This window comes from Mesocricetus auratus, unplaced genomic scaffold (genome assembly GCF_017639785.1).
Source record: "Mesocricetus auratus isolate SY011 unplaced genomic scaffold, BCM_Maur_2.0 Super-Scaffold_100010, whole genome shotgun sequence".
NCBI classification, from domain to species: domain Eukaryota; kingdom Metazoa; phylum Chordata; class Mammalia; order Rodentia; family Cricetidae; genus Mesocricetus; species Mesocricetus auratus.
This window is the reverse complement of record NW_024429194.1, coordinates 65,323,495-65,345,728: the sequence shown is the minus strand read 5'-3', so window position 1 is coordinate 65,345,728 and position 22,234 is coordinate 65,323,495. Positions and strand designations below refer to the sequence as shown.

At 45.9% G+C, this 22,234-nt stretch overlaps 2 protein-coding genes across 5 annotated transcripts in view; one reads left to right on the top strand and one right to left on the bottom strand.

The window, feature by feature from the left end:
- Window positions 1–15,043, top strand: part of Mettl7a (methyltransferase like 7A) — a 35,553-nt gene extending 20,510 nt beyond the window's left edge. Inside the window, exons 1-4 of one of the 2 annotated variants that reach the window (XM_021225555.2) lie at window positions 1,092–1,374; window positions 1,935–2,033; window positions 6,300–6,434; window positions 14,852–15,043. In XM_021225555.2, coding sequence (XP_021081214.1) covers window positions 1,943–2,033; window positions 6,300–6,434; window positions 14,852–14,916 — 291 coding nt within the window. In that variant the 5' untranslated portion in view covers window positions 1,092–1,374; window positions 1,935–1,942 and the 3' untranslated portion in view covers window positions 14,917–15,043. Of the gene's footprint in view, window positions 1–1,091; window positions 1,375–1,934; window positions 2,034–6,299; window positions 6,435–14,851 lie in introns of those variants that run through there. The other variant, XM_013111397.3, reaches the window with a different exon arrangement.
- Window positions 15,044–20,598: 5,555 nt separating this feature from the next.
- The window catches only part of Slc11a2 (solute carrier family 11 member 2), a 34,962-nt gene continuing 33,326 nt past the window's right edge, over window positions 20,599–22,234 (bottom strand). For all 3 annotated transcript variants that reach the window (XM_040753808.1, XM_040753809.1, XM_005067242.4), the window contains one exon: window positions 20,599–21,153. In XM_040753808.1, the coding sequence (XP_040609742.1) occupies window positions 21,076–21,153 (78 nt within the window). In that variant the 3' untranslated portion in view covers window positions 20,599–21,075. The remainder of the gene's footprint in view (window positions 21,154–22,234) is intronic.

Below are 22,234 nucleotides of genomic sequence, written 5' to 3'. Positions count from 1 at the left end.
TCCCACAGGTTGTCCTTTGACCTCTATAGATCAAGGATAAATAAACATAATAAAAAAGTGTAAACCTCTTTATTTTTGCTAGACACAGGACAGCTGACAAAACGTTAATTTCTTCTATTGCATTACGGTTATGCAAGAGAATGCCCCAAATGCACCCAAAAAGTATAGCAAGGGTATCAGTCTGCAACTTACCAGAGAGAAGGAAGAAAAAGCAAGGGGATGCATCCCAGAGTTTTAGCGGAAAGGTGTAAGGAAAAACCAAAAACCATGAACTCTACCTGGTCCAGGGCCTTCGTGTGGAGATGGGTGGAGCTGGAGCTGGAGGGAGGGGCCAGCAAGACGTGGAGATTTCCAAGACTCAAGAGTGTCACACACACAACAGAAGCCAGGACAGGCTGCATGCTCATGGCCTAGGGTGCAAGTCACCCTCTGGCCGGCTTTCAGTGCCTTCTCTGCCGCCCACCGTGCCTTTGATTGGCCAAGGGGCAGTGAGGCGTGGACCTTTTTAAGGAGTGTTCGTGGACTTGAGTTTCTGTATAGGCTGCAGGTGTGACGTCTCCCACAGGTGCCTCTGAAACACGGGGGCACCTAGAACCCTTGAGAAGTCAGGATAATTGGCCTTCACCCTCGTCTGCTGAAATTGGTTATTGGAAGATTTTTTTTTGCTGTGTATCATTCATGTTTCCATTAGCTGCTTTTTGATTTTGTACTTTGCACTGAACCTAGGGCTTCATGTTCGTGAGGCAAGCATGCCACTACTGAGCTACAAGTCCCAGCTGGCCGGTTTAAGTGATGTTTTCTTCTTATTTACTAGTGAATCCCAGGGTCAGGATTGTGCTGGATTCCTAAAACATGAGCTGGACGTTGGCCTTGAGTGGCATTTCCCGAATAGCACCCCTGCACATTCCCTCCCTTCGGTCCTGGGCAGGGATATCTAAAAGTCACAGAGGCCCCAGGAGACCCCTGAACAGTCAGTTTCTTCTAGCCAGGAGTGGTGGCACACACCTTTAATCCTAGTACTCAGGAGGCAGAGGCAGGCAGATCTCTGAGTTCGAGGCCGGCCTGGTCTATATTGTGAGCTCCAGGAAAGCCAGGGTTATAGCGTGAGACTCTGTCTTGAAAAAGCAAACGAAACATAGACTCTTCCAAAGCCTGCCATTCATGGCAAGGTGCTGCTGCTGCTGGATCTTCAGCAGGAGGATGGGAGACCTCAGCCAATGCCAGCTGGCCACTCCCTCAGGGCTGTCTCTCAGCTTTCATATGGTCACCAATTAGCTGGAAATCGCAGGAGTCTGTGACAGCCCCTTCCTGTGCTGCTCAAGCCCAGCAGGAGACAGTCAGCAAGTGGTGGGATTGTGTTCCAGCACGTGCAAGGTATGGTGCCTCTCACTGGCTTTGATTGTCTGTTGAAATCTCATCCATAAAACGGAGCTGCTGTGTTTGAGTGCCATGCACTGTATATGTTTTCACATGGATAGGTGGGCTGCACAGACACTAGACTGGAACACCATGCGTGTGTTTTTGCATACAGACCAGGCGTGATCAGTATATACCTGAACAATTGTATGTGGCTCTGCACATCCTGCAGAGTGGTAGACTCCCATCACCTCGACTCCAGACTATTTCTGCCTGTGTTGGTGCCGTAAGAGAAAGCCTGTGGTCTTGTTGTCTGGGGAGAAGTCCGGTGCTTCCAGGTGACTTCACATGTCAAACTGGGAAAGGGGACTGGAAGGGGGTCGAGGTGCTGCACTCAGGGTTTCTGACTGCCCACATATATTTTACTCCTCTGCCGATTGGGATTCTGCAGTGAGAGGTGCAATGGAGGAAAGGACAGCTGCCTATTCCAGCTGAGCAGACAGGCTCCTAGCAGTGGAGCAAGGGGAAACAGGTTCTTGGGATGATGGCAGCAACCACACAGATCCCATTGTCCCTAGAGAGAAGCATGTCTTCAGATGAGTGGTCAGCAGCTGAGGATGAAGGCCAGTTGTCCCGTCTCCGAAGGAAATCGAGAGACTCCCCCTTCGTCCCTGTGGGTAAGTGCCCCTTGACAGTTGCAGGAAAACCACGATGAAAAAGAATTCAATATCTCTGAGGGTGACACTCCCCATATGTGTGGGCAAGCTCTGATTCTCCAAAGCTTGCCCCTTGGAGCAACACAGGTTGAGCTTGGGGATACTTTCTAGTTCAGATTCCAGTGGATTTTACCTACCCTTTTATTCCGTTTTACACATTTCATCAAAGGCCTAACTAATGTTTTTACATTTAATTATTTATTTTGGTGTGTGGGTGGGGGGTGTTGCACACATGCATCATCACGAATATGGAAGTCAGAGGACAACTTTGGGAACAGGTTCTCTTCTTCCACTATGTGGGTTCCAGGGATCGAACCCCAGTCATCAGGCTTGCAGCAAGCACCTGGGCCTGCTGGGCCATCTCGCCAACCCCTAGAAGTCTGTCTAAAACTTTAGTTCATACTGACTCAAATAGAAGTCACTAAATAGACACACATTTCTGACAGAGGCCTGGAGCAGCAGTTTAACATCCTGAGGGTTGGCTCGAAACGTCTGTCTCTTTGCTCTATACATTGCTTCTAAGTCTTGGTGTCTGCTGTTAGATGTTCCTTTCATTGCTGTCAGGTATGAAGGAGAACTTTACTTCTTGGGGGCTGGGATGTTGCTCAGTTGGCCTAGCTTGTGCAGAGCATAAGGCTCAAGTCTCCATATGGCAGAGGGCAGGGGTGGCAGATGACATCTGTAATTCCAGCTCTCAGCCGAAGTCCAAGGTCATCATCACCACAGAGTAAGCTCAGGCCAGTGTGAGCTGCCTAAGACCCTGCCTCAAAAGAGGGAACAACAGAAGACAAAAACAAGTCCCTGGATGCTATTTGAACAGATCCTGGTAATGAACAGATTAACCACGGTGTCTGTTATACATTAAATTAGTGTTCCGGAGAACAGCCTGACTAATGCAGAAAGATGAAAGTGTCCCTAGCTAAACTCAATTACCTGCAGACCAGAGACACTGAAACAAGGGAGGCACTGGCTCTCATCTCCCAAAGGTGAGCACAGACCCTGACCTGATCAAAAAAAGACTCGGGGTTTTGCTCAAAAATAAATTAGGATAAAATTTGTATGTATCATTGAAGTTCCATTTAGCTTTAGTATTTTAACAATACTTACAGATATTTTGCCATGGGATGGACTGTGTCACACAGATAATTGACAAAATACTTCTATTGATTGACTGAAATCATTTCCATCATTACAAATATGATTTATTGTTAGAGTGCTTGTCCGGCACACCTAGGCCCTGGGATGAGATAAATAAAAATAAATCTATGATTCTTCTTGTTTGTCTTGAGATGGGGTTTCCTGATGTAGCTTTGGCTGACCTGAAACTCCCTGTGTAGACCAGGCTGCACTCGAACTCACAGAGATCTCTTCTTATAACACTTTGTAGGTATACAGTTTTTCTTCTGTTCAGACCACTTAGGAATTTTGCTTCTCCTCAGACATGGTACAATCATGAACAATTTTGTGTAATATTCTGTACTTTTGTTTATTTTCTTGTAACATAATCTAAAAGTAAAATTTCTAGATTAGGAAGCATGAGCAATTTAAGATCATTAAAATTTTTATGTAAAACAATTTATTTATTTATTTAATGTGCATTGTCTGCATGTATGCCATCACACCAGAAGGCATCAGATCCTACTATAGCTGGTTGTGAGCCACCATGTGGTTGCTGGGGATTGAACTCAGCACCTCTGGAAGAGCAGCCAGTGCTCTTAGCCTCTGAGACATCTCTCCAGTCCTAATTAAAACAATTTTATGTAATATACTTTTTCTAAGTTAAAAATTGTTTGTTTGTTTGTCTTTTGAGAGAAGACTTCTCCGTATAGCCCTGGCTGTTCTGGAACTCCCTCCATAGACCACACTGGCCTTGAACTCATCAATCTGCCTACCTCTGCCTGAGATTAAAGGTGTGTGCCACCACCACTGAGGGAGTTAAAAAAATCTTATTTGTGTGTGTGCCTGTGTCTGTGACTATATGTGTGCATATGTGTGTGAGTGTATGTGTGTACATGTGTGTGTGTGTGAGTGTATGTGTGTATGTGTGTGTGCGTATGAGCACAGTGCAGATGACCAGAAGAGAAGTCAGATGCCCTGGAACTGAAGTCTCAGGCGGTCCTAGGCTGCCTGACACAGGCTATGGTAACCAGACTCTGGTTCTCTGGGAGAGCAGCAAGTGCTCTACCTGCTGAGCTGTCTCTCTACTCTCTTTGACTCTTATTTATTGTAAGTGTGTGTGTGTGTGAGTGTGTGTGTGTGTGTGCCTGTGTGTGTATGTGTGTATATGTAAGTGCATGTGTCTGTGTGAGACTGAGTGTGTGTGTGTGTGTGTGAATGTGTGTGTGAGGGGTGTGTGTGTGTGTGAATGTGTGTGTGAGGGGTGTGTGTGTGTGTGTGTGATTTGGATGGGCATGTGTGGACATCACAGACAACTCTGTAGAGTCAGCTTTCTTCCACCTTTAAATGGGATTCAGAGATTGACTTCAGGCTGTCAGACTCACACAGCCTCACCAAGCCATCTCACTGGCCCCATCATCATTGTCCTATTGGCTTACTTTTTGCTATTTATACATCTTGTGCATTAATCACTTCACTCAACAAGTCTATAAAACACAGCATTGTGGCCGGGCGTTGGTGGCGCACGCCTTTAATCCCAGCACTCGGGAGGCAGAGGCAGGTGGATCTCTGTGAGTTCGAGACCAGCCTGGACTACAAAGTGAGTTCCAGGACAGCCTCCAAAGCCACAGAGAAACCCTGTCTCGAAAAACCAAAAACAACAACAACAACAACAACAAAAAACAACACAGCATTGTGATCATTCACCCTAGAATCTCCTGTGCCAAAATAGTTAACCAGAACTTCTTGTCCCCATAAGAATTAGCTGCATTCTATAAACTATGAACAAACATATAGACCCTGCAATTTAAGGGGGAAAAATGCAAAATTCTAATGAAATAAATCACAAATGACATGAATAAACAGACTACCTACTATGTTCATGAATTAGTAATTAGTAATATATAATAAATTTACAGCTTAATATAGTAAGGATAGTACCATTAATATCTTAATGTAGTACTATGTTCATGGACTAGTAATTAGTAATATATATTGTAATATAGTAAAGAGGTCAGGTCTCCCCCAACAGATCCACAGGATGAATATAATTCTCATAACAATCCCAACAAGGTTTTTGTGGCTACAATGCTTGCAAGGCAAGTATGTGAACCTCAATTTGACCTCTAGAACCTATATTAAAAAAGCCAGGGGTGTGGAGGTGCTCATTTGTAAACCCAGCACTGGGGAAGTGGAGTCAGCAGATTTGTAGGACTCCCTGGCCGGCCAGGCTGGCCTACTTGGTGATTTCCAGGCCAGGGTGAACAGCACATGAAGAAAGACACCTTAGGGTGTCCTCTGGTCACTATATGTTGTGTATACAGGTGCAAGCATGCCAATACACATGTACATAGACACACATAGCATATGGAAATCATGAATTCTCCAACAGCTAAAACAGTGTTTCTTTTCCAGAGCTTGAGGGCAGTCTAGAGGTTTTGCTCATGATAGGTAAGTGCACTGAGACTCTTGGCTTTTGGTTTTTATTTTTTGAGGTAGTGTCCCTGTCTTGCTCTGGCTGGCCTCTAACTCCTTGATCCCCCCTGCTTCAACCTCCCAAGTGCTGGGACTACAAATAAGTGCACCACGTTCTGTTCTGGGATGTTTGTTTGTTTAAGATAAAGGAGGCCTTCTGCCTCCTAGCTCAGGTAACCCAGACACTGTGGCTGCTGATGGAGAGAAACATAAATCAGAAGGGCAACCAGAGAACCCCAAGTAGAACAGCACTATGTTTTTAAGAAGATTTTTACTTAAACATTTTTTGATTTATTTGGTAATTGTTTATATGTATGGGTGTTTTCATAGTTAGGTATATTTCTACACCATGTGTGTGCCTGGTGCCCCTGGAGGCCAGAAGAGATTTATGGCTTACCTGCATTAGATTACTCTTTTTGTTGTTGTTGTTGCTGTTTTTTGTTTTCAAGACAGGGTTTCTCTGTGGCTTTGGAGGCTGTCCTAGAATTAGCTCTTGTAGACCAGGCTGGTCTTGAACTCATGCCTCTGCCTGCAGGTGACTGCTGTCCTCTGGGTAGTCCTCCTTTACATGGGCTTTCATTTGGCTCAGGGGAATTCCTGCCTCCTGTTTATCTAACTCGTGTTTTAAATCCACAGGGGTGGCGGGCTTTGTGGCTGTGCTGTCCTATGGCCTTTACAAGTTAAAGTCCAGAAGAGAGGAAAAGATGTCCCTTCGTCTCATCCATGTGCGTGTTGCTGCCCAAGGATGTGCCGTGGGAGCTGTGACCCTAGGTAAGCTTTCTCAGGGATGGCTGTCCTCCACAGCATGCGTGTGCTTACTCTGGTCGCCTTATTCTGTTCATTCTTGGCAGAGATAAACATGAGACAATAGGAGGGTGGAGATAGAAAAGTGCATCTTGGGGACTGGAGAGGCGAAGCAGTTAAGAGCACCGGCTGTTCTTGCAGAGGCCTCAGGTTCAGTTCCCAGCACTCACGTGGGCACTTACAATCATTCCTGACTCTAATTCTGAGGGTTCTGGAACCCTCTTCCAGCTTCTTCAAGTACCAGGCATACACAGTGTGCACTTCCATACATTCAGGTGCTCATACACATAACATAAAAAGAAATCTTTAAAAAGGCAAACTAGTAGGAGTGAGGATTCTTAATTTCTTATGATTTTCACCTGATAAAATCCAAAGACACTGCCAGGTATTAAGGAGGGGGTGGGCATCTTTTTTTTTTTTAAACAGGGTTTCTCTGTGTAGCTTTGGAGGTTATCCTGGTACTCTCTCTGTAGACCAGGCTGGCCTCGAACTCACAGAGATTCCGCCTGCCTCTGCCTCCTGAGTGCTGGGATTAAAGCATGCGCCACCACCACCCAGCTCTAAACAGCCTTTTTACTTCAATCCCAGGAATGAAGCTTTCCCCGGTAGGCAAAGTACTTACAAGAAAAGATAGGACCATGTCTTAGGGTTTCTATTGCTTCGATGAAGCACCATGACCAAAAGGTAAACTGGAGAAAAGAGTTTATTTAGCTTACATTTCAACATCATAATCCATCATTGAAGGAAGTCAGGACAATAACTCAAACAGGGCAGGTACCTGGGGGCAGGAACCTGGGGGCAGGAACTGAAGCAGAGGCCATGGAGGGAGCTGCTTACTGACTTGCTCCTCATGACTTGCTCAGCCTGCTTTCTTACCAGGACCACCAGCATAGGTTCCACTCACATGAGCTGGGCCCTCCCCCCTCAATCAGACACTAGGAAAATGAGCTCACTGTGTAGCCTGGCTGGCCTTCAGCATATGGTGGTCTTCCCCGACACTGTCTCTCTTCAGCGGATGGTGGTCTTCCCCGACACTGTCTCTCTTCAGCGGATGGTGGTCTTCCCCGACACTGTCTCTTTAGTGCTGGATTTCAATTGTGCACCACCATGCCTGGTCTGCATTTCTGAGGTTTGTTTGCTTGAGACAGAGTATTTCTAGGTAGTCAAGGCTGGCCTCAAAAAATCGCTATTTAGTCAGGCCAGACTCAAAATAACAATCCTCCTGATAGGATGAACAAGGACAGTTCAGAACTTTTGAACATTAGCTAGATAGAATACACAGGACAGACTAGATCCCTACAGTGGTTCTGGTTGGCTGTTTTCTATGGACTTTATATATCAGTGTTTTTTAATGTGGGCATTATATATTTCCTATGGACCTATAGAGCTTATATATTGCATAGATGGTGCCAAAACCCTTTAAATATTTTGCTTTAGACAGGGTGCTACACTATAGCCCAAGTCAGAATTTAGGAAGCAGCCCAGGCTGTCTGGAGCTTAAACTCCTGCTGCTTCAGGCCTCCTGGTACAGGGATTACAGCTTTGCTCCATGCCTGGCTCAGCAGAATATGTTTAAGTGACCTGTTCAATGTGAACTTTATACTGCAACAATAGGAACTGTCAATTCAATTACATCAAAGTTTCTAAGGAGACAAGGCCATTTCACCCAAGCAATTGTAACTCAATTTCCAATGAAACCTGGCAGAACCCTAAGGGGACCCTAAACTTCTCACCAGGGAGAAGTGTACCAAGGTGGCTTCAGAACACACTAACTTTACATGGTACAGCTTAGAGAGGGACATTAAAAGACATCACTATCAGACTGCACTGGTCACAGTCTGGACCTCGAAGATTTTGCCCACAAGTAACTAATGTAACACGTCCCTTTGCGGCAGCAAGGCAGGTACACGGAAACAGGGCTCTGCCACTTTCTGGCAGAGCCAGCTTTGTTTCCTGAAATAATGAGAACCTCCCACCACAGCTGTGGCTGCCTCTCCTGCTGAGAGAGCCTTTGGTCACTGTGGCTTCCACACCACAGGACCAGCTCCTGCTTGGGTTTCCTCTGTTTGTGGGTTCCAAGTTTGAAGATTTGATTATTGTCATTCTCCAGCTATTGTAGTCCCCCCCAACTCCAAACCTGCCTCTATTGTTACCAGACCATCCACCAAAGCCACACTGGCAAAGTTGTCATTATCCACAAACTCCACTTCAATGGCAACAGCTTAGGCTTCCAGAGCTGCTTTGGACAGTCACAGGTGTGGACTTTGAAAGAATTTCACAAAAACAAAGCCCCTCTCCTTACCACCGCTGAGTCAGTCACTCCATCTCTTCAAGATGATCTCTTGGGTGTCTGTCTTCATGTCTTTAGTGTCACCAACAAAGCTCTTTTTCACAGTTCAGTGGGCACTTGGGTCTCTGAGAATCTTCCTTGAGAAGACTCTGGTTCTACAACCCTCTGTCCACCTTATGTGTCCTTATGTCCATGGCTGCATCCAGCCACTCCATGGTGGCATAAGGGACAAAGGTCTTGGAGTGCTCACTGTTTGGTCCTCTTATTACCAAATGTCACAGTTTAGATATGAAGAGTCTCCAAATGCTCACGGCTTGGTTGGTCCCATGGCCTTTAGGAAGTGACAAGCTGTTTGCTCCCTCAGGAAAATCTAATCTGGTAATATATGGGAACATTTTTTGTTTGCCATGTTGTGAGAGGAAAGACAGGGGCAGAAGGAAATTCTACCAACATTGTAAGGATGCTGGCAGCTAGCCTGCAAAGTACAAGGCATCCTGGAGCAAACACAATTTAGCCTCAGCTGGCACCAGCACTGAGGCTGAGAAACTGCCATCGAGGCAGGCAGCCAGAGTATGAGGGAGATAGACTGCCAGAGGGACTTACTGCCTCCCTGAGTCTATCCCCCCTCTGCCACGGGGAGGAAATGTCCGTGTACAAGTAGCCCTGGCACCCTTCACAAGTCCTGATAGCACTCTTTTATTCCGAGAATGCTACAGTGAGTGGCTGGCCTCCCTGGATTCAAGAGGGACAGAGAGATGCTGATCTTAACTGGGTCGCTGGTAGCATCTGATTGGCCATGGCAAGGGTGCTTGATTTTTGTGATTAGCAGCAGTCCAAATGGTGACGAGAACTGTAAGCCACAGAGATCCGGACCCTGGGTACGGTGGCCCTAGGACTGAAAGTGGGGATCCTAGACTGAAAGTGGGGATCCTAGGACTGAAAGTGGGGATCCTAGACTGAAAGTGGGGATCCTAGGACTGAAAGTGGGGATCCTAGGACTGAAAGTGGGGATCCTAGAACTGAAAGTGGGGATCCTAGAACTGAAAGTGGGGATCCTAGAACTGAAAGTGGGGGCCCTGGTTACAGTAGGGGCACTGGTTACGGTGTGGGCATTGGCTATGTGGCCCTAACCCTGAAAATGGGGGCATCACAGAAGCAGAAAAGGCTAGGCTTGAACTTAAAGCTCACAGCGTTGAGTTCTGGCCCCAAAGGGAATATATTGCACATATCCCAACATAGTTATGTTTTTACAAACACACACAAAATATGCATATAAACATATAACGTGTATGTACATACACATCTATGTATAAACAAATGTATTATAATCATCTCTCTAGCTTTTCCCAAAGAGACCTGTAACCATTTACCAGGAAACCTGCACCAAGAGAAGATAATCAGACTATCCGGGGTGGGTAGAACATTGGTTGTCAGCTGACAGATCTTGCCTTGGCAGAATCACAGTGACGTGCAGTTCATAGAGGTCAGTGTTTTGCAAAGGGTCTGTTTCACACACATCCTGCTGTCTCCTGCCCTGGCCGTATTGCTCTCTAATTTGGGAATGTGACTTGGAATAGATACATATGCGCAGAAACTTTCAGGATTGTTTCACAGTTTAGCATTGTTGTGTGTGATGCGTGCATGGAAGTATGCACATATGGCAGGTGTGACGCATGGCACACATGTGGAGGACAACTCTGGAGGGGTTCTCTCTGTCCACCTTTCGTGGTTTCTGAGGTCACTGGGCTTGTGAGGTAGAAACCTCACCTGCTGAGCTGTCTTGACAGCACTTATCAGAATTCCCACATTGGTTCCCTAGCCTGTGAAGCAAGAGCCTCTATGGTAGAGGACCAAGAGGATGCCGTTCTAACTGCTTGCTTCTTCCAAAATGGCAAGCCAAAATGGGACCGTGGAGATTGAGTGCCTTCATCAAGGGATTTGGAGACATCAGTGATGCTGCTAACATATCCCCATATAGTTTATTTGGTAGAAGACAGATCATCTTGGAGCATGAAATGACTTCTGTAAAACTGAACTTATAATGTAGCCACCAAGTGACTGGGAAAAGAAAAGAGAAATCAACCATAATTCCCAAGTAGGCAACATGGCTCAGTAGGTAAAGACAGCTTGAGTTTGCCAGACCCACATGGTGGAAGGAGAGAATCCATTGTTCTCTGACCTCCACTGTGGCACACACAGGAACACACAATAAACAAATGATTCCCAAGTTCCTGGCTTGTACAAAGAAATGATCTGTCCCTCCCTCATCCGGAGAACGAAGAACAAAGGTCACGGCTGAGGAACAGTAAGCTGAGCAGACAGAACAGTACAGCGAGCACTATGAGTACCCCCATCCTAGCCTACACATCATTACCTTAGTGCATCTTCAGGGTTCCACACATGTACACACTGTATAGCGGGCATGTTCTCCTCTGCCCTCCCAGCCCTCCCCTTCCTTAGTCCCCTTTGTTCCCTGAACAGATTTACATCTACTTTCCTGCCGTGTGTGTGTGTGTGTGTGTGTGTGTGTGTGTGTGTGTGAGAGAGAGAGAGAGAGAGAGAGATTTATATAGAATCTAAGAACCAGAAAAGAGAGAAAATGATTGTCTTTCTGAGGTCACCATAACCTGTTCATCTCTAGGTACATTTATTTCCTGCAAACAACAGGACTTCATTCTCTTGGCTGAGAAAACAGCTCCATTGTGTAAACACCCCACATTTCCCTGACCTGCCCTCTGTTGCTGTTAATGCTTTCTTCTTAACCACACCTCTTCAGAGTCCACCTGCTCTGCTGGGATTCAATTTAGTCCTGACCACAAGCCCAGGAACTGAGGTGTCAGGTCCCCTCCTACACTGATGCCAGCTGTATTCTCATGGCATAAGCCTCTGGTATGGCTGGAGAGGCTTAGCAATAATGGCCACTGTTATTTTTCCGGCAGTTACAAGCTTTTTATTTTATTTTGTTATTATTATTATTTTTTATTTAGGTTAGAAACAATCTTGTTTCACATGTCAATCCCAGCTCCCTCTCCCTCCCCTCCTCCCCTGCCCTCCCCACCAGGTCCCCCAGTCCCCCACCCAATCTCCACTCCGATCACCAAGGAGGGTGAGGCACTCCATGGTGGGTCTCCAGAATCTGTCATTTCATCCAGGGCAGGACCTAGGTCCTCCCCCCAAGAGTCCCGGATGAGAAAGCCTCCCATATTGTGGCATGGGCACTCAAAGTCTATTGTTACAAGCTTTTTAGAAGCTAGTGCCGTCCCTGGGACAGTCTTCATTCTTCATTATACAATGACTCATCAAATCTACTTTAAGACAGGCACTGTTATCTCATTGTACAGACTGGGAACCTGAGGTTTAGAGAGGAAAAAATGGTTTTTGTCCATAGTCATTGGACGGACAATCACTTTAGACTCAAACCTTTAGTCTCACAGTATACTGACTGAAATCCCTATTCAAAATGTCTCCATGGCTAGGGAGAGAGCCCAGCTAGTAGGGTGCTTGCAGAGAATGTAGGAAACCCTGGGCTTCAAACCTAACATGGCATAAAAACCATGCATAGTGGCTCATACCTGTAATCCTAGCACTCAGTAGGTGGAGGCAGGATTATCAGATGTTCAATGTCATTTCAAGGTACATAGCAAGTTAAAAGTCAGCCTAGGCTGTGTGAGACCCCAACAAACCCTTTGAATTGTAGCACTCACACCCTGTGTATAAGGAGGCCCTTAGGGATGTGGGAAGAAAACCCTGTATCTTGGAAATAAAAAGCTAGCCAGATGTGGGAGAACCCACCTGTCCTCCCTCTTGAGTTTGGGAGTTAGAGGCTACACCAGGCAAGATAGCCAGGCCCTGTCTCAAAAGGAAACAGGTTAAAATAAAAAATAACAATGCAGCCAGGCGTTGGTGGTGCACGCCTTTAATCCCAATACTTGGGAGGCAGAGGTAGATCTCTGTGAGTTCAAAGCCAGACTGGTCTACAAAGCAAGTTCCAGGGCAGTCAGGCCTATTACATAAAGAAACCTTGCCTTGAAAAACCATCATCATCATCATCATCATCATCATAATTTGTTAATGTGTAGACTGCTTATATTAAATTTATAGCTAAAAAAATAAATCACAAGCCTATAATACCAGCACTTGAAACTCTGAGACAGGAGGCTACCAGTTTGAGGTCAGTCTGAGTCTGGGTTCCACGTCAAAACTTTGTCTCAAAACAGACACATTTTGAGGACATATTCAATGCATTTCTTTACATACAATTGAAAATCTTGGAGAGGCAGGGAGATGGCTTGATAGTAAAGTGCTTGCTACACATTGAGAACTGAGTTCTGATTCCCAGAACTCACATAAAGCTGGGTGCAGCGAGCACATCTGAAACTCCAGTGTGCCTGTGGCGAGATGGGAGCTAGAGAGAGAACCCCGGGAAGCTTTGGCCAGCTAGCCTGGTGTACACAGGATCTGACAACAGAGGCACCCTGTCTCAAAGGAGACGGGGAGAACAGCACCCGAGGCTCTGCTAACCTCCACACACAGGCTGTGGCACAAGCATGCCTGCTCTCAGCATACACAAACAAAAATTAAGTCTGATAAGAGGCTTGGGGGTTGCTGTTATATATGGAGTTGTGTCATACAGAAATAAAGGCGGCCACACTCTTAGGTGGCTAACTAACTGGCTCGCCAGTGAAGCAACAGGTCAGTGAGCTAACTTCAGGGAGACGGTTGGTAAGAGTCCAGAGGTTTTACTTACGTATGTGTTGAGACAGTGTGATTATCCAATGCTGGCCTCAAACCCTGTGTAGCCAAGCATGACGGATCTAGACATCCCTGCCTCTGCCTCCTGAATGCTGGGATTACAAGTGTGTGCCACCACGCCTAGTGTGTGTGGCATTGGGGATCAAACCCAGGGCTTTGTGCATGCTGAGTAAACATTCTTAGCCACTTCTCCAGCTCTGAGAATGTCATGTCAGTTACAGTGACTTCAGCTCAAAAGAAAATATTTTGGCTTGAATTCTATGCATCAATTCTGGTTATTTTAGTATTTCACTACAATTTTTGCAGCTTCGGCCTCAGCTTACTATCATGTGGAGCTACAAGAAGTCACAGTCTTTATCCTCTGGCACCCTAGGAAGACAGCAGTGGGCAGCCTTGGGGAGTGAACGATTTAGATAACTAGGTACCCAATGTCTTGACAGGAGAGATAGGATGGTGATGAGAATACAGCTCAGTCCTGATTCCTCGTGCTTTTGGGCATGGAGACTTACCAACACGCCAGGAGTTCACGAAGTACCCCCTCTCCCTCCCTCAACACAGCCTAGGAACCTTGTGGAAGACACAGTCAGCATCTGCTCCTCACCGCTAATTCCCCCACTGGCTGTAATCCCAGAGCAGGGTCCATCCAGTCACCTGTTCCTTGAGATGCTGAGCACAGGCAGATGCTGAATATGTGACTGGTTAATTAAGATGCCTGTATCTGACCAAACTTGCCTAGTGTTTCCCAGGATTTGCTTTGTTCTTTTGATTTCATGTACCTTAAGCTGGCCTGCAATCACTGTGCAGCAAAGACTACCCTGAAGGGATCCTCCTGCCTCTGCCTGCCAAGTGCTAGGACTGCTGGCATGTGTCACCAAGGTAGCCAGCCATGGTGGCCCACACCTTAATTCCAGCACTTGGGAGGCAGAGGCAGGAGGATCTCTAGTTCAGAGTCAGCCTGGTCTATGTAGTGAGTTCCAGGACAGCCAGAGGTACATAGAGAAACCCTGTCTCAAAATACAAACAAAATAAAAATATAAACTTGAGGACAGTGTTGTAACAGCCTAAGTTCACAGTAATATTGACTTCTAAATTAAAAAATTACAGAATTCGCACTTTTATGGGTTTATTTTGTGTTTGTGTGTGTGTGCACATGCGCACCTGTGTCAATATTGACTTAAATGACTAAATGCTGCTTGGTTCTGCAGCCTCTGCATGAGCCAAAGCTTCCTGAGAGGGGTTTGTTTGCCCCTCTATTTTGCAATAGTGTGCTAGTTTCAGCATGTGGGAAATGTCAGTGTTTGCTTCTCACGGACATGACTGATATGATGCCTTTCTGTCCCAGGGGTTCTCTACTCTATGTACAAGGATTACATCAGACCTCGGTTCTTCAGTGTACCCAGAAAATAAAGCCAGGAGCTGGAAGAGAAGACAAGACCCTTCTGAGTGCTGATCCTTAGCAAAAGGGCATTCATTGTGCTCCAAATCACCCTGCATTCGTGCCTTGCAGAATGCACATAAAATCCATACTGATGTCTCTGTGTTTTTAAGAAGTTCTTTTGAAATCCACAGGCAGTGAACTGAGAAATTACCCTGCTGATGTCTTCTCACTTAATCCCCCTTTGCAGTAACAACAGCCGGAGCCCAGGCTCTTGTGTGTGTGGGCAGCAGCTGTACCTGCATCAACCGCACACTGACAGATTTCTAAGCAGGTTCTCAGCAAAAATGTAGCCACTATACACTCAGCAAGCAGTGCAAGTGTGTTTTCTTAGAAAACGGTTGTGGAGGAGGCAAGATGGCTCAGAGTGAAGGGGCTTGCTGCCAAGCCTGACAACCTTAGTTTGATCACCAGAACCCAAATAGTGGAAGAAGAGAATGAACTCCTCTGATCCCCACATTTGTATGCTGACGAGCAAATAAGTAACTGAGCCAGGTGTTGGTGGCGCATGCCTTTAATTCCAGCACTCGGAAGACAGAGGCAGTGGATCTCTGTGAGTCTGAGGCCAGCCTGGTCTACAGAGTGAGTTCCAGGACAGGCTCCAAAGCTACAGAGAAACTCTGTCTCAAAAAAACAAAAACAAAACCCAAAGGACAAACAAATAAGTAACTGTAGAAATGGGTGGGGGGTGCAGGCAACCAGGGTTTGATTCCAAATCCCCACACGGCAGCTCACAACCACCTGCAGCAGGTATGCATACAGGGCATGTACATTCATGCAGGCAATACTCAGACACATAAAAGTAAATCAATCTTTGGGGGAGGGAATGGCTTTTTAAGAAATTGGGACATGATGGTAGCCTATAACCTCAGGAGCTAGAGGCAGGAAATCGCAAGTTCCAGACTAGTCTAGGGTTATTTATTGTGAAACCATTTCTCAAAAATAAACAAAAACACTGTTGGGGGTGGGGCAGGATTTTACTATGCAGCAATGTCTATCCTCAAAACTGCAATCCTTCTGTCTCAGACCTCCTTACAATGCTGTTTTTTTTGGGGGGGGTTTCTCTGTGTAGCCCTGGCTGTACTGGAGCTCGCTCTGTAGACCAGGCTGGTCTCAGACTCAGAATTCTGCCTGTCCCTGTCTCCCAGATGCTGGGATTAAAGGCCTGTGCTACCACCACCCTGCCAAAGCCTACTTTGTAACATTAGTGAGTGAATGAAAAGAATATACTTATTGTTAAAAAAGCAATGCCAAGTTTTAATGACATCACTGCATGCAGACTTACAAACTCAGTTGATGTGAGTAGTAGAGTAATATGTAAGAAAGGATGAGAAGAGTCTGGGTAAATTGGGAGAGTCACTGTAGGAAGGCTTTATAAACAGGTGCTACACACCTGAATTGGTGAAATACTCCAGTGGCCTAATGCCATAATGTCTGAAACAGGGTATCTTCACTGGATAGTAAGATCTTTGATGCTGTCCATTAACTAAAGTACATCACAAGCCTGCATGCTCTCCACTTGTCCCCATGGCAAGGTGACACAGCTATGAAGGAGGAGAAGCTCAGTACAATTACTCAGTTGTATGGCTGCTGCTACTCTCTCTAGTGTACACTGTCAGAGCGTCCACTCACAGTCACACGCCATCGTGTTCAGTCCCAGGGACTCAGTGGACACCTGTAAGCTCATCTAGAGATTGACTACACTAACATTTGCAGGTGAGAATTTGAAGATGTTTTTGAAGCTTGGGCCCAGTGTGCAAGGCTGAGATGGGAGGAGCCTCCAAAGAGGCGGGGCCTAATGAGAGATGGCTAGGTCACAGGGGAGGGATGGGCTGCTCTCATGGAACTCCATTTCCACGAGGGCAGGCTGTTATAAGGGACAGTCCTAGTTGGTAGTGGTACACGCCTTTAATCCTAGCACTCAAGAGGCAGAGGCACAGGCAGGCGGATCTCTGAATTCGAGGCCAGCCTGGTCTATAGAGCGAGTTCCAGGACAGTCAGAACTATACAGAGAAACACTGTCTTGAAATGCCCCCCCAAAAGGAAACCCAAAATAAAAAGGGAACAGGGAACAGTCCTTCTAGAGAGCTGAGGTCAGCTGGGAGAAGAGAGAGAGAGAGAGAGAGAGAGAGAGAGAGAGAGAGAGAGAGAGAGAGAGATCTTAGTCTCTCAGTGTTCTCCTCCTTTTGCTAGCGGCCCCCTATGACAGCATTCACCAGGTGACACAGACATGGTCCCTCATTAGAGAGAAGTACTAGCCCCATGTCCTTGAACTAGACTGTGAGATAAATAAACGAATCTCTTTTCTGAGAAAGATTAATACTACTGCACAACGCCACTACATAAACCCAGATTTGTTACCATGTAGTAGAAAATGATGACGTGCTGCTGGTTCACTTGCTTTTAAATTTATTTTATTTTGTGTCTAGGGTGTTTGCTTACATACACATGTGTGCACCACATGTGCAGTGCCCTAGGAAGCTAGAAGAGGGCACTGGGTGCCCTGGGGCTGGAGTTACAGATGGCTGTGAGCCGCCACCAAGGTGCTGGGAGCAGCCACTGAGAGACCTCTCTCGTCCCCTGTGTTTCCAGACAGGGTTTTGTATGGAATATGAGATCCCCCTGGCTCAGCCTCCTATGATCTGAGATTACAGGCATGGATCACCATACCTAGCTAAATGTTTAATGCTGTCTTGTTACTTTTTCAGTTACACTTTGAATCTGTGTGCATATGTGTGGGTGGGTGCACGGGAGCCGAGGCATGAGTGTAGAGATCAGAAGACAACTTGTGAGAGTTGTGGTTTTCTTCTACCACATGGCTCCCAAGGATGTAACTCAGGTCACCAGGCATGGTGGCATGGGTCTTTACCTACTGAGCTAGCACCTCCATTTAAAAATTTTTAGATTTTTTTATGCGTATGTTTTGCCTACATGTATGTATGTCTGTGTACCACATGTATGCCGAGTGTCTGAAGAGTTCAGAAGAGGGTATTGAAACCCCTGGAACTGGAGTTAGGGATAATGTGAGCCACCATGTGGATGCCGGGAACCAAATCCAAGCCCTCTACAAGAGCAATAGATACTCTTAACCACTAAGCCAATTTTCCAGCAACACCACCCCCCATCTTTAAAAAAACAAAACAAACAAACGAACCCCAGCATCTTGAACTTGATACAAAGTCAAGAATGAGCCTGAACTTCTGATTCCCTTGCCTCTATCTCCAGGGTTCCAGGATTGCTGGTCTGCACCACCAGACCTGGGTTCTTTTCAATTTTTACTTTACATTTTTTTCAGGGCTGGGTTGAGTGCAAGGCTCCATGCACGGTAGTCAGATACTCTGCCTGTGGTACCACATCTCTAACTTCTACATGCTCTTACGACAGATGCTTATCGGAGGCTGCCTCTCTAACCTCAGTCCGCTAGTGGATTTAATGTGCATTATATTTTCTTCTGACAAGAGTGCTGTGGCCTCAGGGTGATACTCCTGAACTTGTGCCAACTCAACTCTGCCCCTACTAGCACACAAAAGAGTAGAGATCCGCAGAGTTCTTGACCTCCGTTCAACTACCTCACCTTCTTGTGAACTGCAAAACAGGACACACCTATCTTTGACCTTTCTTCTCCAACATTAGCTCCCATGAGAGAAGTACCGAGAAAGAGAATTGGAGGGGAGGGGCCGGTAGACAAGAAACTGGTTCATCTAAGATTGCCATCTGTGTACACAAAAACTGAAACACAGAAACTTTAATTACCAAAGTGAAAATACTGGCATTGATTTTGTCTCGATTTTAAGACCAGAAGAACTGTGACCTTGGTTGTATGGTTGTTCTCTTAAATCTCAAGAGGCCTATGGCCAGGCATAATGGCACATACCTTTAGTCCCAGCACTGAGGCAAGCGATCTGTTTAAATCCAAGGCCAGGCTGGTCTACATAGCAAGTTCCAGACCAACCAGAGTTACACAGTGAGACTGCCCCTCCCCCTAAAAAAAAAAAAAGGCCCTGAAGTGGAAGTAAAGGAAAACTCCTGGCAAAGGCATGCCAGGTGGTGGCACACACCTTTAATCCCAGCACTGGGGGGGGGCAGAGGCAGGCAGATCAGGAAGGTCTGTGAGTTTGAGGCCAGCCTAGTCTACAAAGTGAGTTCCTGGACAGCCAGGGCTACACAGAGAAACTGTCTCAAAACACAGAATAAGAAAATAAGAAAAAAAGGGAAGGAAGAAAAGAAAAAGAAAACTCCCTGGCACTTAGATGTTGAACAAGTCAGGCATATCTGGAAACACACACACACACACACACACACACTAAAAGGTACTGCTCTAAAACAAAGCAGGGTGATCAGACAATTACATTTAGTGCTGAAAGATGAATGTGACATTTAAGGTCATCAAAGTCCACAGAGTTTGTAGACTCAGCACCTAGGGAGCCAAAATGGAAATGAGGATGCTACGGGCCGAGTGCCACTGTGGCTCACATGCCAATGACGATGGATAGTGGTCCTGTTCCAGCCTACTGTATTGCTGTGTAAGAATGCGGGTCCAGTGCTGTAACGGATTCCTCAAGAAGACAGTGATGAGGGCTGGAGAAATGAATCTTCCAGAGGTCCTGAGTTCAATTCCCACAACCCATACCACATGGCAGCTCACAACTGTCTGTAACTACAGTTCCAGGGGATTTAGCACCCTCACACAGATATGTAGGCAAAACCCCAAGACACATGAAATACAAATAAATAATTTGTAAAAGACTTATGATAAGTGTGTGTGTGCACTCGAGAGTGAGCAAGTGCATGTATGTGTACACATATGTGTATGACCTACTGGGAATCATACCCCAAACCTTGTCTTGTAGGCAAGAGCTCTACATGGGAGCAGTTATTCAATATGAACTTTATTACAAAAGTTGAAGGAGAAGAACCTCTGGCTAGCAATTGGGATTAAAAAAATCTACCACCTGCACACAGGCAAGCAGCGGACTGTGTAGACTGAGCCTCTGGGTTCCCACGGAGCACCAGTCTCGTACCACTTGTTATACACACCCTAAAATGCTCAGAATTCCCCAGCACACCCAACGGCATCCTAGGAGTGCCCTTAGGAGCATGAGGTTCTAGCTATGGTATGTGGAGTGTCAGAGCTTCAGGTGGAAAGAAAGGACACCATGGACTAACACAAACACTAGAAAAACAATTGCACCCAACACAGTCAATAAGAAAACAAACGGAAGAAAGGTTAAAGCTGACGTGCCAGGGACTGTGGAGACGCGTCAGCTGGTGAAGCACCTGCTGACCAAAGACCTGAGTCTGGGTCCCCAGAACCGTGTAAAATCCAAGTGTAGCAGCAAATCTGTTACCCCAGTGTTGGGGCACAGGGCTTGGGAGGATCCCCAAACTCACTAGCCAGTCAGCATAGCCAACCAGTGAGCTCCATGTTCAGAGACAGACCCCATCTCAAAAGTAAGGTATAGAGGCTGAAGAAATGCCTGATAGCAACCTGGGGTCTGCACAAGCATGAACACGTACAGGCACACATGACCACACACACACACACACACACACACACACACACACACACACACACACACACTCTAAGCGATGTCCAAGTATTAGTACCTACCAAACAGATATTCTGGTAGATGACAATGAACTGAAACAACCAGTGTAGCAAAATAGCTCTTTAAAAGGTAGTTAATTTAGAAGGTTCAACATTAAAGACTCATTCCTTTTCTCACTTATGAGATAAAAACAAATACCTAATTTACCTCAACAACACTTTTTTAAAAAAATCTATCAGTTTTTATAATCTTAAAATCTTACCCAAACTGGCAAGTTTGGGTTTACATAAATACATATTCATACATTTTTAAATCCCAGAAGCGCAGACACAGGCCTTCGGGAACCCATGGCCGCCACAGGCCCGTTGTTACCTCTCCTTACGGTATGACTGTTGGAGACAGGCGGGTGGGACTCTCACCCATACACAGCTGTTAGCTTTTACTCCTGATCCCACCAGGAAATCTTTGCCTTTGTTCAAATCATTTGAACAAACTCACCTCTGAACTAACAGAGATTTGTTAACAGATACTTAGCACAAAAGGGCTTAGAGAAAATGTTCTTAAAGTCTCTCCGGCTGTTAGTCAACTAGACACAAATGGGTCAGCATCCACGGTGTTCAGAAGGTAGAGTTCAGGCTGAGCTGTCAATCCCAGGTGGTACTGAGGACAAGAACACAGGAGAGAGTTAGTGAGACTGTCCAGGAACCACACGGTAAACCCACATCTTAGAGTGATCCTTTTTCTCAGTATTTCTGTGTTTTATTTCAGAACAGAAAATGGCAGGGCTGAAGAGACAGCTCAGTGTTTAAAATCATTGTCTGCTCTTCCAGAGGACCTGGGTTCAATTCCCAGGACCCACATGGCAACTCATTGTCTGTAAGTTCCAGGGCTCCAACCCCTTCACACAGACATACATGCAGGTGAAACACCAATGCATATCAAATAAAATTCTAAAACAGAAAAGAAAATGCCTTATGTGGATACAAGATTGTTAATTTTAGATTTTTGTGTTGTATGCATCAGTGGTTTGCCTCCGTGTATGTGGTGTGTATGTGTCTGGTGTCCACAGAGGTAAGAAGGCATTGGGTCCCCTGGAACTGGAGCTATAGGTGACTGTGAGCCATCACATGGGTGCTTGGAACTAGAACCTAGGTCCTTTGCATGAGCAGCGTTCATCATGGCTGAACCATGTCTCCAGCCCATCAGGAATAAGTTTATTAGAGTTTAAAAGAAAAACTCTGAGGCAGCCAAGACACCCGGAGCAAGACAGTGAATCACAAGAGGAAAGTACTGCTTGAGGAAAGCCAGTGAGGAGGTCATCCACAAGCAGACAAGCAGACGGGAGGCAGAGAGGCATTCTAGAGGAAGGGCAGAGCCCGGAGTGCCAGGAAAGGCATGCTCAAACCTATGGGAAAGAGGCAAGTTTTATGGGTATGTGCTGTGTAGCTGCCTAAGTAGTTTCTAACACGGACTAACAGAGCTGAAAGAGTTAAGGATGGAGACAGTACCAAATTATGTCTGACTACCTTGTGACAACTGGACTTTCTGATAATATGACCAAACAGAACGCTTTTGTGTTTTAGCATTATGTACTGGAAATCGGATTTCAAATGATCTAAATTCTAAGCCTAGTAATTCTGGTCCTATTATCCTTTGACAGTTGAGTAGAGCCTCCCATTAAAAGAACAAAAAGAGTGTGCTGAGAAGGGGTAATCCATAGGTCACCAGAGTTTGCCAGGCT